This window comes from Apodemus sylvaticus, chromosome 6 (assembly GCF_947179515.1).
Source record: "Apodemus sylvaticus chromosome 6, mApoSyl1.1, whole genome shotgun sequence".
NCBI lineage: Eukaryota > Metazoa > Chordata > Mammalia > Rodentia > Muridae > Apodemus > Apodemus sylvaticus.
Genome location: NC_067477.1, coordinates 51,333,424 through 51,348,288, shown reverse-complemented (window position 1 = coordinate 51,348,288; position 14,865 = coordinate 51,333,424). Strand labels below are relative to the sequence as shown.

Below are 14,865 nucleotides of genomic sequence, written 5' to 3'. Positions count from 1 at the left end.
TCACCGAAGAATTAACGTTTGTGATTATCTGTTAGTCAGTGCTCTCTGTACTTTTCACTCCCCTTTCCACGGCAACGGAATCTGTCGAAATTTCTAAAAAGCCTAATATGCTTAACCCCAGGTTTCTAACGGTCTGCAGTGACTACAGTGTAAATAACCCTTGGTAAACAAAAGTGTTTACGGGCCAATCGAGAATTTGTCAGTTCTCTAGGAATACTTAGCACTTTATCCAAACATAAACGCGATATGCTACCTTTAAAATAAAAAAAGTCGCATCTCCTTGAAGTCTTTTACGTTGGGAGTTTGTTTCCACACGGGCATGAATGTAAGAGCACCTGAACACTCCCGTTCCGGTTGGAGGGTTGGATCTTTGCGCGCATGCGTGCTGACGCTCAAGGGCGGGTTTTCAAGGAAGACTGTGTTGACCCGCGAACAACCGAAGGTGTTCTTATATCAAAATCAAGACGGCGTGTTTGCCGGCCTCTGTGGAGACGCTGAAGACTAAACTGAGGTGTCCGAAATTGCGTCTGGACTGGTAGAAAGCTATTAAGCTCCTATGAGGGTGATGTTTTAAAAACACGATTTTAACGTTACCGCCTCGGCTGGGTCTTCACAACAAACCTTAACCCCGCCTCCACGTCTGTTGGGGTTTTCTGCTGCAGCTCAGGGTTTGGAGGATTTCTTTTCTAGAACGGTTCCGATGGCTTCTTTTTTGCTCTTGGCATAATTCCTTGGTGCATTAACAGACCCAGTGGATCAAGACATTCTTGTCGTATTTAGCCCTGGATTAAAAGTCAAAATTGAAATGTACAGCTTTGTGTATATTTTGTCTATAGACTTTCTAAGTTAACGACTGCTTCATAATTATTTTTGGAATTTAGATATTTTTTCTAATTCACTTCCACCATTGCTCCTTTTCCTAGTGCTCCAAGAGGTGAAACTGTGTCCTTAAGTCTGAAGCTAGAATTCCCTCTGTTAAGAACCTTGTTTTGTGACTAACCATATGAAAAACGTTGAGTTTAGCCTGGAAAGGGGGGAAAGGCTTAAAATGCCAGCAAGGAGACTGCGAGAGGTTCTTTCTCCAAACCATGGGAATAACTTGGCTGAGGTGGCAGATGAGCTGTCCCGTGTGCCTCCAGCACTGCCTGCAAATAAACGTCTTGCTGTTGGAACGAGAACTAGCTCAAATGGAACGTTATGTGGTATGTGATTCCAAATGTTTCAGTTTCTCACCCAGTTTACGTTTTTTTATAAATCGTTAGTCTTTATTTCAGTCTCTATTTTGGGTTGTGCATTCCGCAGATTTAAAGGAGTCAATGTTTATAGTCTCAAATGTAAGATTCAGGTCTGATTTGTATAGATGTTTGAAAAGTAATTTGGTTCTACAAAAGGTTTCAGCACGTAGAATGAATGAAACTGGAATATTTCCTCTTGTGATTGTTCTTGGTATGGTCTGTGTATCCTGTTCTTGTTTATACCCATGGTGGATACAGTGAGCTTGTCTAAGCTGCTTAATATTTACTAAGTGCTCAACTTTCTCTGGATAGTGCTATCCAGTCTGGTACGGAAAATGCATACCTCCAGTCTTTGGTGGCATTTGTATTTACAATCAACATGTCCTGTTTAGAGCTATGAAATTGTATTGATTATTTTAAGGATCATAGTAATGAATGTATATGCAAGAACTACAATATGCTTGTTGCATGTTGGAGGTACACAATAGTAGGCCGTCTGTTAATTCAGAGTTTGGTATCTACTAGACTTTTTTGTTTTTGAAACAAGGTTTCCCTTATCCTGGCTGGTCTTGAACTCACAGAAATCTGCCTCCTGAATGCTGAGATTAAGGCATGCACTACCATGCCTGATATATACAAGGTTTGTTCTGGTAAATCTCATATTTTTTTTCTGCATTGGATAAAATATCTTCTAGGATTTTTAAAAAATACCATTTTCAATGTGTGTCTATGTATGGGTGTCTGGAACTGAGTTCAAGTGCCCTTGGAGCCCAGAATAGCTAAATCTACCTAGAGCCAGACTTAACAGGTGATTGTGAGCTGTCTGTTGGAGGCTCCAAACCCCAGTCCTTTGCACAATCAGCAGCACCTTTACCTGTCCTGCCATCTCTCCAGACCCTGAATTTTTTTTTTTAAAATCTCACTTTATTTATTTATTTATTTATTTATTTAGAGAGGATCACATTATATATCTCTGTTTGGCCTAAAACTCACTCCGTAGAATGGGCTAGCCTCAAACTCAGAGAAATTCATCTTTCTGTGTTTGAGCATTACAGTTAAAGATCTTCCACACCATAGCTGCTGTTAAAACATTTTAGATCTTGCCTGCTTAACCTTGTTTTAACTCATCCTTGTTTTGCTAAATAATGAGCTATAAGGCCTTTTATTAGAATGAATTTAAATATATCTTCTCAGCTTTTCTTACAGGAAAGTGTCTTCACATTTGGTTTTTACATTAATCCCAAGACTCTCAGTTCTTGTATCATGCCTGCACAGTTGCTCAGGGTCAGGCTTTGATTAAAAAGCCTCTCCGATTGGACTGGTGGTTCAGTGCTAGAGCTTACCATGAGAAGAGCCTTGGGTTCAGTCCCCTGGGAAATACCACAACACAGCTGTCAGTGACTCTTTTGTTTTCTTAGGCTCATTGGATTTAACTTCTGTCAAACAGTATCACCAGCCTCTGTCAGAAAATCTTCCTGCATCCAATAAAAGTGTAAGTAAAAGAATTCCAAGTCATATCAATATTATGAAGTTTTTGTTTTTGTTTGTTTTTTGTTTGTTTGTTTGTTTTTGGTTTTTTTCGAGATAGGGTTTCTCTGGATAGCCCTGGCAGTCCTGAAACTCACTCTGTAGACCAGGTTGGCCTTGAACTCAGAAATCCGCCTGCCTCTGCCTCCCAGAGTGCTGGGATTACAGGCATATGCCACCACCGCCCAGCTTATTATGAAGATTTTTAAAGTTATGTTTTGCAATAACACGTGTTTTGTTTTGGTATCTCGTATGACGGGGAATGTTTTGTTCTTTGTTTATTTCATTTTTATCACTTTTTTATCTGTTTTGTTTGTGTACAAGCAGGTATGTGTGTGGGCATGTGAGGGCCATTTTTTGTGAGGACCTTCAAGAATTGATTCTCTCCTATTACATGGGTCCCAGCAATCAAGTTTGAATCAGCAAGCTTGGCAGCTGGTTTCTTCGTCTGTTGAACCATGATACCAGCTCCAGAAATGTTTTATAGAGTGTTACTTGAGGAGTGTGGGGAATTACATATGTCTCTTGAACTGTTAATCTAGTTGGTGTTTGTAAATTAACACCCATCATTATCTTAACTTTAAATTTTGTTTTTCCATTTTCATGTGTGTACACAGTGTGTGTATGTGTGTGTGTTCATGTTTGCCTATGGAGGGTTAAGGGACGTGTGCATACGTAATACCCTCGAGGTTGCTGTCAGGAAGCATCCTCCGTTGCCCTTCTTCCTTATTTCATTCAGTGAGGGTGTCTTAGTCCCAGAGTTCACGGACATGCTAGTCTAACTGACCACCTGCCCTGGGAGTCTCCTGCCTCGGCCTTCCTTCCAGGGCTGAAGTTACCTCAGTTACCTCAGCCTTCCTTCCAGGGCTGCAGTTACCCCGGCCTTCCTTCCAGGGCTGCAGTTCCAGGCAGGCTGCCACATTCTCCCAGCATTCACTTTGGTTCTGGGGAGTCGTGTGCTTGAGAGGCAAGTGCTTAACTAACTACTGAGCCGTCTCCCCAGTTTTTCCCTTTTATGTTTAGCAGAAGAAAGGAAGTCAAAGAGCAGCGTGGAGTCCACGCTTAGTGCCTTAAGAGTTCAAGTGTCTCAGGGTGGAGTCTCAGAGATAAGTTCTGGAATCACACTCAAGAGCAGGAAACTCTTGAGCAGTAGATGTGACCTACACAGTACAACTTTGTAAGGCAGTGTATGAGCTCTGTACTAAGAAAACTGTGGTTAGGTTGCAGTGTTGTACCATGTAAGGACTATGGTATCTTCCCCCCTCCCCATTTGACTCACCCTTGAGGCATCTAGATAAGCACATTAACTGGACCAGCTGAGATGTTCAAGTGTGGATTTGAATCAGTTTCTTGTTCCACTTCTCTGTGTTTGTTCAATTTCTCCTTATTCACTATTGTGATTTCACATTGCTCATTCATTGAGAAATTTCGACTGGCTTCAGAGTACCTACGGAAGGTGTAGTGTTGGGAATGAAGTGAGTAAAATGTGCAGACCTGCCCTCCTAGATCACAGCACTCAAATGTCTATGAATGTGACTCTGTTGGTGGTGATTTAAGCTCATTCAATCTTACTCTTTTCTTTTATGCCCAAGGATTTTTCTAAAGACGCTGCAATTCGGAGGCTACCTTTGAATAAAACAGAAGAGAACAATGCACAAAAAGGTAAATTAATACAGTTGACTCAGCTTAATAATCAGCAGGATAAGGCTGAGTTAAAATGGACAGAAAATATTTTATTCCATTAGTTTTGAGTGCACGGTTCTGTGACATTCACCTTGATGACATTTGGTGACATCAAGTACATTGACATTGTGCAAGGGTCACTTTCATTCACCTCCAGACATTACCATCCTCCACTGAGCTCTGTGCCCCTAACTCCTCACTCTTGCCTCTGTGACTCTGACCACCTCAGGTACCTATGCCAGAGGCATCATGTAGTGTTTAACCTTTGTGACTGTTTAATTTATATAATGTGCTTAAGCTTATCCATATTGCAGTATATGTCAGTAATTTCTTTGTGAGGATAGAATGGGCTCTTTTAAAATTTAGTCTGATTTATTTATTTTGTGTGTGTAGGTGTTTTGCCTGCCTATGTCTGTACACAGCACTCTTCACAGTGCCCAAAAAGGCCAGAGGATGGGTCAGATCACTTGGGACTGAAGTTATAGAGGATTGTGAGTCACCATGTGGGTGCTGGGCATTGAACCCAGGTTCTTTGTAAGAGCAGTGAGTACTTTTAGCTGCCGAACCATCTTTCCAGTCCAGAATTGGTTTATTCATTCAATAGCTTAATAGTATTTATTTTGTGCTAGGCATCAAATCCAGGGCCTTCTGCATGCTAGGTAAATCTGCTGTCTATATCCTGAACTCCTTTTATTTTAATTTGTTTTTCTTTTCAAATTAGGTTACTAATAGAACCTAAAATCTATAAAAGGATTTACACAAGAAAAGCCTATTTTGCTATTACAAACTTATTGCAAAGGTTTGTGCCTCTGTATGCTGAGTGCCGGATGGGAGCTGCAAATCACCAATCAAAGTTCATTCATTCTTTCTGTGTTTAAAAAGCACCAGGGGTTGAACCCAGGACTCCATACATTCTAAGCAAGTCTTGTGCCACTGAACTATATTCCTAGCCCTCAATCTTGGCTTTTTTTGTTCTTCAGAATCTGAAATAATATTTTTGTGTCTTAATTTTTCAGCAAATGACATCTTTATTTCTCAGTACACCATGGGACAGAAAGATGCTCTGAGAACTATTTTAAAGCAAAAGTAAGTTTCATTTACAAACACACTTATAATGGTATATTACCTTAAATTAGAAGGAAATTGTGCATTAGCATATGTTACACAATCCATACACAGCAATTCAGAAGAACACAGCAATGTTTTAAAGCTAACCACAGCAGTCTGTAGGCTGTGGCTGGAGCTCCGTGGTGGGGGCATTTGGCAGCATGTATAGTCCAGGAGTGTGAGCGGCTTAGTTAAGGTCCTGCCTGCCCTCTGCCCTGCTGTCTTGTTCACTCAGTTGTTAGCACAGCCCCGTGTCTAACAGTGTACACAGGCGCAGGCCAGAGTAACTGGAGCTGGAATAGGAAGAGAGACGTAAGCCCTGGGGTCTGGCTCTGCTGCGTCTCAACAGGAGTTAATAATGGGAGAGATCAACACGTGATATAAAGGCAGGTTTGTTGAGAAGGCATCGACTGTACCGCATCCATGAAGAGAAGAAAACAGTGATTTGGGTAGAAGGTTGAGCGTTTAGAAAGAAAAGCCTAACGTTAGGCGTGGGCCCAGTGCTTTTGTCTTCAATGAGAAGAGATTTGTAACACTACATAGATGGTGTTTGGCAGAGGCAAGAGCTGTCTCTTATAAAGTGGGGCAGCTAGAAGAATGGCATTTGTGTGGTGGGGGAGGCAGTCTCATCTGAGAAAGCTGGAGTGTCATGGGATAGCCTCTGGAAATGGGACTCGTAACTCAGCCCCCCACTAAATCTCTGGCTTTGGCCAAGTAAGTCCTATTACCTCCAGATTTCAGTCTCCATGTGTAAAACTAAGAAATAAATAAGATTCCCCACTTTCCCAATTCTATCTGTGGCAACTGTCATGTAATTATGATGAAATAATTGAGAACTGGGTGACTCAGTTGTGTCTGAAGAGGTCAGCAGGTGGAGAAGCCAAAGTCAGTTGATAGGTTTGAGGTGCACTGAGAACCGTTGCTCTCTTAGCTCTGAAGAGGCATCAGAGAGAAGTAAGTGCTGCCTTCGGCCAGGACGTGAGGGCACCCAGGCTGTTCAGGGGTGAATTCCTGCCCGCCACACAGCCGCACGGAGTACGGGTTTCCCTGCGTCTCTGTGTTTGTTGCTAGTTATTCCATTGGTCTTTACCTCCCTCACTGAGGTAGGATGAAATCTCAAAGTTGTTTTGATTTGCATTTTCCTAATAACTAAGGATGATGAATAGTTTTTGAGCTGTTTCTTAGCTTTTCTTTTGAGACGTCTCTCTTCGGGTCCTCGGGTCATTTGTTTTTGACTCGTTTTTTTGAGTTCTTTGTATGTTCTGGATGTTAAACTTCTGTCAGATGTGCAGCTGGAGAAGGTTCTCTCCCATCTGTACGCTTCCTCTCATGCTGTTGATTGTTCCTTTAGCTGTGCAGAACCTTCCTTATTTTTATTGTTTTAAACGAAGTCCCATTTGTCAACTGTTGGCCTTAACTCTTGGCAAATAGTGTCCTGTGCAGGAAATCCTTCGCTGCACCGGTCTACCCAGGTACTCACTGGACATCCGGCTTTCCCAGCACCGTTTGTTTACGGTGGTTTCTTTCTGCCAGCTTATGTTTTCAGCATCTTGGTCACATATTATGTGGCTGAAGTTATGTGTGCTCATGTTTGGGTTTTTGATTTTGTTCTATTGGTCTGGATGTCTGTTATTGTGTGAATACTGTATTGTCTGCTATGCTTCTGTAATATATCTTTCTTTTTTTTTTTTTTTTTGGTTTTTTGGATTTGGTTTTTTCGAAACAGGGTTTCTCTGGCTGTCCTGGAACTCACTCTGTAGACCAGGCTGGCCTTAAACTCAGAAATCCACCTGCCTCTGCCTCCCAGAGTGCTGGGATTACAGGCGTGCGCCACCACCGCCTGGCTTCTGTACTATATCTTAAGATCTGCAGTCATTATCACTTCAGCAGCATCCTCTGCCCTGGATCAGCTGTCCTAGGTCTCTTGTGGTTCCATATGAACTTTAGGATTTTTTTTTCTGTTTCTGAGAAGAATGGGATGGAGATTTTGATTGTGGTTGTATTGCATCTGTTACAGCTTTCAGTAAAATCACCATTTTTGCAATGTTTATTCTACCAACCCATGAATCTGGGACATCCTTCAATTTCTCTTTATTTCTTCAGAGGTTTAAAGTTTTCATTGTAGAGGTCCTTCACTTGGTTAGATTTGTTCCTAGATATTTATTTTCCTAGAGGCTTTTGTAAATGAGAGTGTGTTCATGATCTCTCCTGATGTTTGTTGTTAGTATATAGAAAAATTGTTTATTTGTGCAAGTTGATTCTGTATCCTGCCATTTTCTGAGTTTATGTTTTCTAGAAGTTTTATGACAGGACTTTTGGGATCTCTAATGTATAAAATCATATCATCTTTCCCTATTTGTATCCCTTTAATTTCCTTTTCTCTCTTTTTTTTTTTTTTTTAAATGAGTGACCTTTTTTTTTTTTTTTTAAGATTTATTTATTTATTATATGTAAGTACACTGTAGCTGTCTTCAGACACCAGAAGAGGGTGTCAGATCTCTTTACTGATGGTTGTGAGCCACCATGTGGGTGCTGGGATTTGAACTCATGACCTTTGGAAGAGCAGTCGGTGCTCTTACCCACTGAGCCATCTCTCCAGCCCTTAATTTCCTTCTCTTGCCTTATGGCTTCAGCTAGTACTTGGAGCACAGTGGTGAGGAGTGAGTGGGGATGGTGGACAGCCCTGTCTCGTTCCTGACTTCAAGCTTGTCTCCATTTAGGATGATGCCCACTGTGGTTTTCTTGTTTATATGCTGAGGTATCCTCTCTCTAGCCCTGCATAAGTTTTTTGTCATGAAGTCATGTTGAATTTAGTCAAAGGATTTTTCTGTATCGAGATTATCATGTGGTTTTTGTCTTTAAGTCTATATTAGTTAGGGTTTTACTTCTGTGAAGAGACACCATGACCAAGGCAACTCTTACAAGGACAGCATTTACTTGGCGCTGGCTTACAGGTTCAGAGGTTCAGTCCATTGTCATCAAGGCAGAAGCATGGCAGCATCCAGGCAGGCATGGTGCAGGAGGAGCTGAGAGTTCTACATCTTTATCCAAAGGAACTGACTGGGCATCCTCAGGCATCTAGGAGGAAGATCTCCAAGCCCATCCCTACAGTGACACACTTCTTCCAACAAGGCCACACCTTCTAATAGTGCCACTTCCTGGGATGAACACATACAAACCATCACAAGTTTGTTCTTGTGGCATATTGCATTTATTAATGTTGAACCATGCTTGCATTTCAGGGATAAAGCCAACTTGGTCATGGGGGATAATCTTTCTGATGTAGGTCTGCATTCTAGTACAAGTATTTTAATGAATATTTTTGAGTATGTTCATTAGGGATATTGGTCTGTAGCTAGCTTGTCTGCCTGCGTTCGTTCTCTCTTTCTTTCTCTCTTTCTCTCTCTTCCCCTCCTTTTCTCCCTCCCTCCCTTGTTGTTGTTGTATCTTTATCTAGTTTGGGTATTAGAGTGATGGTAACATCATAGATGGAGTTTGGGAGCATTCACTCAGTTTCTTTTCTTTTCTTTTTCTTTCTTTTCTTTTGTTGAATAGTTTAGAGAAGACAGCCTTCTTTGACTGTCTGGTGGAATCCTGCTGTGAATCCATCTGGTGCTAGATGGTTTTTGGCTAGAACGTTTTAATTATTATTTCAATATCCTCTTTTGTTATTCTTGGTTTAATTTTGATAGTTTGATTAAATATAGAAATTCATTTGTTTCTTTTAGATTTTCCGGTCTCATGGAGTACAAGTTTTTAAACATATTCACATATAATACTCTGAATCTATTTGGTATCTGTTCTAATGTCTCGCTGTTCATTTCTGGGTCTATCACTTTAGTTCTCTCTCTTTCCACTAGTTGGGCCAAGGGCCTATCAGTTTGTTTCTCTTTCAAAGAACCAGCTATTGGACTTGTTTCATCTTTGTTTCTGTTTAGCTGACATCTCTCTGGTTTATTATGTCTGCCAATTAGGTTTGAATTATGTCTGTTGTTGATTTTTCATTGTTTGAGTCGCTTCCCTAAGCCATTTATCTGTGCTCTTTCTAATGTTTTAATATAGGCCCGTAGAGCTAAAATTAGCCAAATAGGACTGCTTTCAGTGTGTCCCAGATGCTTGTATTTTCATTTTTACTTAGTCTCAGGAAGATTTTTCTTTAGCCCGTTCAATGTTTAGAAATGAGTTGTTTAATATCTATGGTTTTTTTTTTTTTTTTTTTTTTTTGGATTTGGTTATTTCGAGACAGGGTTTCTCTGTATAGCCCTGGCTGTCCTGGAACTCACTCTGTAGACCAGGCTGGCCTCGAACTCAGAAATCTGCCTGCCTCTGCCTCCTAGAGTGCTGAGATTACAGGCGTGCGCCACCACTGCTGCCGCCATCACCACCCGGCTGGTTTTATTTTTCAAGACAGGGTTTCTCTGTGTAGTTTGGAGGAATCCTTTTCTTTTCTTTTTTCTTTTCTTTCTTTTTTTTTTTTTTTAAGATTTATTTTCTATGAATACACTGTAGCTGTCTTCAGACAAATCTAGAAGAGAGCTTCAGATCCCATTATAGATGGTTGTAAGCCATCATGTGGTTTTGTGGAACTGAACTCAGGACCTCTGGAAGAGCAGTCTGTGCTCTTATCCACTGAGCCATCTTCCAGCGCCCTTTGTGTAGTTTGTCTTAGCACTCCCTCTGTAAACCACACTGGCCATGAACTCACAGAGATCCATGTAGCTCTGCCTTCTAAGTGCTGGGAGTAAAAGTGTGTGCCACCATGTCTGGTTTTTTGTTTGTTTGTTTTTGTTTTTAGTTTATTTTTGTATTTTGTGTTTTAATAAAGTAGCTTTATGTTTCTTTCCACAGACTTTCTGCTATGATCATTCTTCTCTTTATCCTAAAAAAATGCTCTGTTTTCGTTCGGCTTCATTTGTTAGTGTCTTGGAGTTTCTGTTGCTGTGAAGAGACAACATGACCACAGCAATTCCATAAAGGAAAACATTAATTTCAGAGGAAACATGGTAGTATGCAGGCAGACATGGTGCTGGCGAAGTTGCTGAGAGTTCTACATCTTGATCTGCAGAGCCACACTGGGTATATCTTGAGGATATGAGACCTCAGAGCCAGCCTCCCCCCCCACCCCCCAGTGACACACTTTTTCCAACAAGGCCACACCTCCTAATAGTACCATTCCTTATGGTAGGCCAAGTATTCAAACACATGTGTCTATGTGAGTCATTCCTATACAAACCACCACAGTTGGATATAATTTTTTAAAGCTGTTTTTGTTATGGAAAGTTTTCTTTTCCTTCAATTACGGCAGACATTTTAGCTTAGTATATTAGTCTAAGTTGGCCATCTTTTTTTTTTAGCATTCAGAATGCATTGCTCTAGACTTGTTTCGAAATTTCTGTTGAGAAACCAGCTGTTATTCTGGTGGGGTTTTTTTGTATATGACTTGTATTTTTTTTTCTTGTAGCTTTCAATATCTTTCTTTGTTATGGATACTTAGTATTTTAACTATGATATGCCAGGGGGATTTTCTTTTCTGATCTTGTCTATCAGTGCTCTGTGTGCTTCTTGTATTTTTGGGTGTGTCTTTCTGTCTTATTATTGTTTTTCTGCAAAGAGATACCATGATGAAGGTAACCAAAGCCATACCTCCTAATCCTTCCAAATGGAGCCGCTCCCTAGTGACACGCATTCAGATCTGTGAGCCTGTAGGTGCTGTTCATGTTTAAACTGTCACTTTCCTTACTTAGGGTGAGTTCGCTTCTAGGATCTTGTTGAAGATCTATGTAATTGGTTTGGGCATCTTCTTGATTATCTATATCTATAATTTGAAGATTTGGTGTTTTTCATGGTATCCTACATTTCCTGTGTATTCTTTTCCTGTGTGTATGTGTGTGTGTTACATTTCCTGTGTATTCTTTTCCTGTGTCTAGAAGTCAGAAGTGGCGTGGGTGGAATATAGTCCAGTGGGCAAAAGGGACTAGGACACTTCCTGTTCCAAGATGGAAGTGTGGAGGTCTGAGTCGACAGAGTAGAGTCATGTAGTATGGTGGATAGGTAGGCAGAATACTGGCCCATGTCTAGGGCTTCTGCTTTGAAGGCAGGGAAGGACAGACGAGGTAGACCCAGGCTAAATCTGGTAGTCTTCTTTCTGAGAAGACATGGATGTAAAGGTTGTGTACTTAGCAGGCTATCCCCTGAAGGAAGGCATGGTATGGAGTGGCTAGTGGAGTCAACACACATGGTCCTGTGGGTACACGAGGGTAGGGTGGGTCCAAGTGGGACTTAAATGTTGGTTACGGCTCAGGAGTAGATAGATGGTGAGGCTAAGCTTCAAGTCAGGATTTTGGTCCCTGTGGTAGCCTACAGTTCTTTGCTGCAAAGTTCAGGTGGCAGGACTAGTCTGGGGCACTGGCTGTGGGACTTGGGCTAGACTTGGTAGGATATGTAAATACAAATACTGGGTTTGTGGGGTGCTCACCAGGCTAGACCCTGGAGGAGGATGTGAGAAGTCTGAGTATGGAATGGAGTGGTAGGCACTGTTGGTTTTCTGGCTTTTTTTTTTTTTTTTTTAAATGTGCTGGGGTTGGGAATTAGATGTCATGCATTTAAGCATGTACCTCCGGAGTTGTATCTTCAACCCTTAATTTTATAATTCTTCTAAAAGTATTTGGTGAATACAACCATCAGTTCTTAGATTCAGATTCAGTTCTCCTGCCTTTGGGAATTAAACCTTGTGCATTGTATTTGTGCTTTTTGATTATCTGTCTTTATAACTGCAGCTATGTGGTTGTATTGTGTAAGCCATATTTTCAAAAATAGTATAGTGGCTTCAAGGGATAACTTTTTATTCCTTTAGTCCTTAATGACCTAAGCTTAATAATATTAACTAAATAACCACTTAACATCTTGTGTATTTTAATATGTTCAGGTGTTTTGCTTGCTTGCATTGTATGTCTGTATACCATGTGCGTACCTCAAGAGGTCAGAAAAGGACATGCAATACCCTGAAACTATAGTTTAAGATGGTTGTGATGGTGTTAGGAATTAAATCCGGCTCTTCTGAAAAGCAGCCAGAGCACTTAACTTCTGAGGCATCTCACTAGCCCCTGCTTTAATTAAACAAACAAACAAGCAAGCAAACAAGCAAAAACCCAAGATGGAGCTGGAGAGACAGTTCAGTTGTTACGAATACTGGCTGCACTTGTAGAAGTGTGCGTTTGGTTCCTAGCACCTACATCAGTGAGGTGACTCACACTCTACAGCCCACACGTACACACAGCCTCTCGTGCCCATGCTGCACATAACTACAAATAAGAGAAAAGTCTAAGAGAAACCCAGAAAGCCACTTTAGGAAACTCCCAGATTGGGGCATGTAGGCATTTCTTCTAATGGTTCAATGCAGATTTCTGAAAACCTTTGTTTCTTTGTCTTTAAAGAGCTCAAAGCATGCCTGTTTTTAAGGCGGTGAAAGTGCATCTTTTAGAAGACATGAGTCCAGAAAGGAATACAGTTGCTCAGGAGACTGAAACTCCACCCGGTAGAGTTGATTCAGCTACAACGGTGGCCGCAGCGACTGCCGCTGCCATTGCCACAGCAGCTCCTTTGATTAAGGTACTTCTCTCTCCTGGGTATCCCTGAACAGCGAGACGCGCTGACTCTGACACAGCTGTGTCTGACTGAACACTTAGTTACATTCTGGTTCCTAGTTGGAAAGGTTCTTCTCATTTGTGGTTTGTGGATTGTTTCCCAGAAGCCGTGTGCCCCTTGTGAGTGTGCTGGCTTAGAGAAGCCAGGACGTTTTCACTGTGGCACTGACAGTCCATGCTCTGGATGATCAGTCTCTGAGAATCAAAGCCAGGGCCCTTATGTGGTGATAGGTAAGTGTTGTCACACCAAGTTGTATCGCTAGACCTGCAATCCTGAACAAACCAGAGGATTTTATATGATCTTATTATATCATAATACTAGCCTGTCATGGGGAAACAGAAATAAGTCAGGATAGCTATAAGATTTTAGAGCTAATAGGAAGCAGAGTCAAGATTCAGATTCGGAGTTGTTGACCTGCCCTAGCCTTACATTGGAGAAGCACCCAGAGCTGTGCTTCTTTTGTTTGTTTGTTTGTTTGTTTGTTTGTTTTTCTGAGACAGTTTCATGTTTCCCAGGCTGACGGTGACTTTGCTGTGTAGCCAGGGATGAGCTTTAGCCTCTTAGCCTCCTGCACCACATTCCAGCACCACAGATAAGCACCAGCAACCTGTTCGTGCAGTACTAGGGAGCAAAGCACTCATGCCACGGCCTCATGGGTATTGGGCAAGCACACTGCTAAGCCCCATTCCCACTTCATTCTCTTGAGATGGGAGCTTCCTATCTGGACTTTTCTTCCTTCTGTGATTACAGGAGTGTGCCATTGTACAGTTCGGGTCTGGAACTCTGAGGAGGGATGGCGAAAGAATGGAGAAAGGACAGGCACACACACGCACACACACAGACACACACACAGACACATACACACATAGACACACAGACACACACACACAGATACACACACAGACACACAGAAAAGCTGAAGGTTAGGTGGGCTGTACGCACTTGCGTGGAGCCACGCCTCCTACCACCCGAACCTGGAACCTCAGCACGCTAATTGTCCACAGCGTGGGAGGAGGGTGAGCTCCTCTCAATGTGAAGTCTCTGTAGGACAGCAGTTTCAGACTGTGAACAGCCAGGAAGAAGCAGCCACAGTTGCTAGTCTTTCCGTGTTTTTGTTTTTCATGACAGGGCTTCTCTCCATAGCCTTGGCTCCCTTGGGACTCACTCTGTCCCACGGGATCAACCTGTCCAGGATTAAAGGCATGTGCCACCATGACTGTTCTTTCTTCCTAGCACACTGATTAATCCTCTGTAATCACATTTGGATCAGAGGAAGAAGGCTTTGTCAGTTCCAAGTCTGGTTCGTCTGAGTCCGAGTCCTTGGTTCCTGTCAGTCGTGCCTGGTTCTGTGTTCACGGCAGCAGCACACTTTGACCACAGCGTGTCTCCTCCATGCTGGCCAGCATGTGTGGCTGCAAAAGCTGCCTGCTTTTGCTCTTTTTTTCCTAGCATTGTAAAATCTTTTTTTTTTTTTTTTTGGTGTGCGTAAGTTGTGATTGGCTTGCTCAGTGTTCTTTCTGCTGTGTAGGTGCATGGTTATAGCGTTGTCAGTGCCGTGAGACCTCACCTTAGAGTTGGCTTTCCTTCCTTTGGTATGTGTGTTCATGTGGAGGCCAGAACATGTATGTTTAGTTCATGAAACAAAATATGCCTATTACTCCAAAGGATT

General features: G+C 41.9%; 1 protein-coding gene across 3 annotated transcripts in view; it reads left to right on the top strand.

Moving 5' to 3' along the window:
* The first annotated feature begins 404 nt into the window (after positions 1-404).
* Kiaa0586 (KIAA0586 ortholog) overlaps positions 405-14,865 on the top strand; it is a 95,691-nt gene continuing 81,230 nt past the window's right edge. The window contains exons 1-6 of one of the 3 annotated variants that reach the window (XM_052185691.1): positions 405-511; positions 924-1,202; positions 2,654-2,727; positions 4,355-4,424; positions 5,462-5,531; positions 12,986-13,160. In XM_052185691.1, coding sequence (XP_052041651.1) covers positions 1,004-1,202; positions 2,654-2,727; positions 4,355-4,424; positions 5,462-5,531; positions 12,986-13,160 — 588 coding nt within the window. In that variant the 5' untranslated portion in view covers positions 405-511; positions 924-1,003. Of the gene's footprint in view, positions 1,203-2,653; positions 2,728-4,354; positions 4,425-5,461; positions 5,532-12,985; positions 13,161-14,865 lie in introns of all 3 variants that reach the window. The other 2 variants (XM_052185690.1, XM_052185692.1) reach the window with 2 other exon arrangements.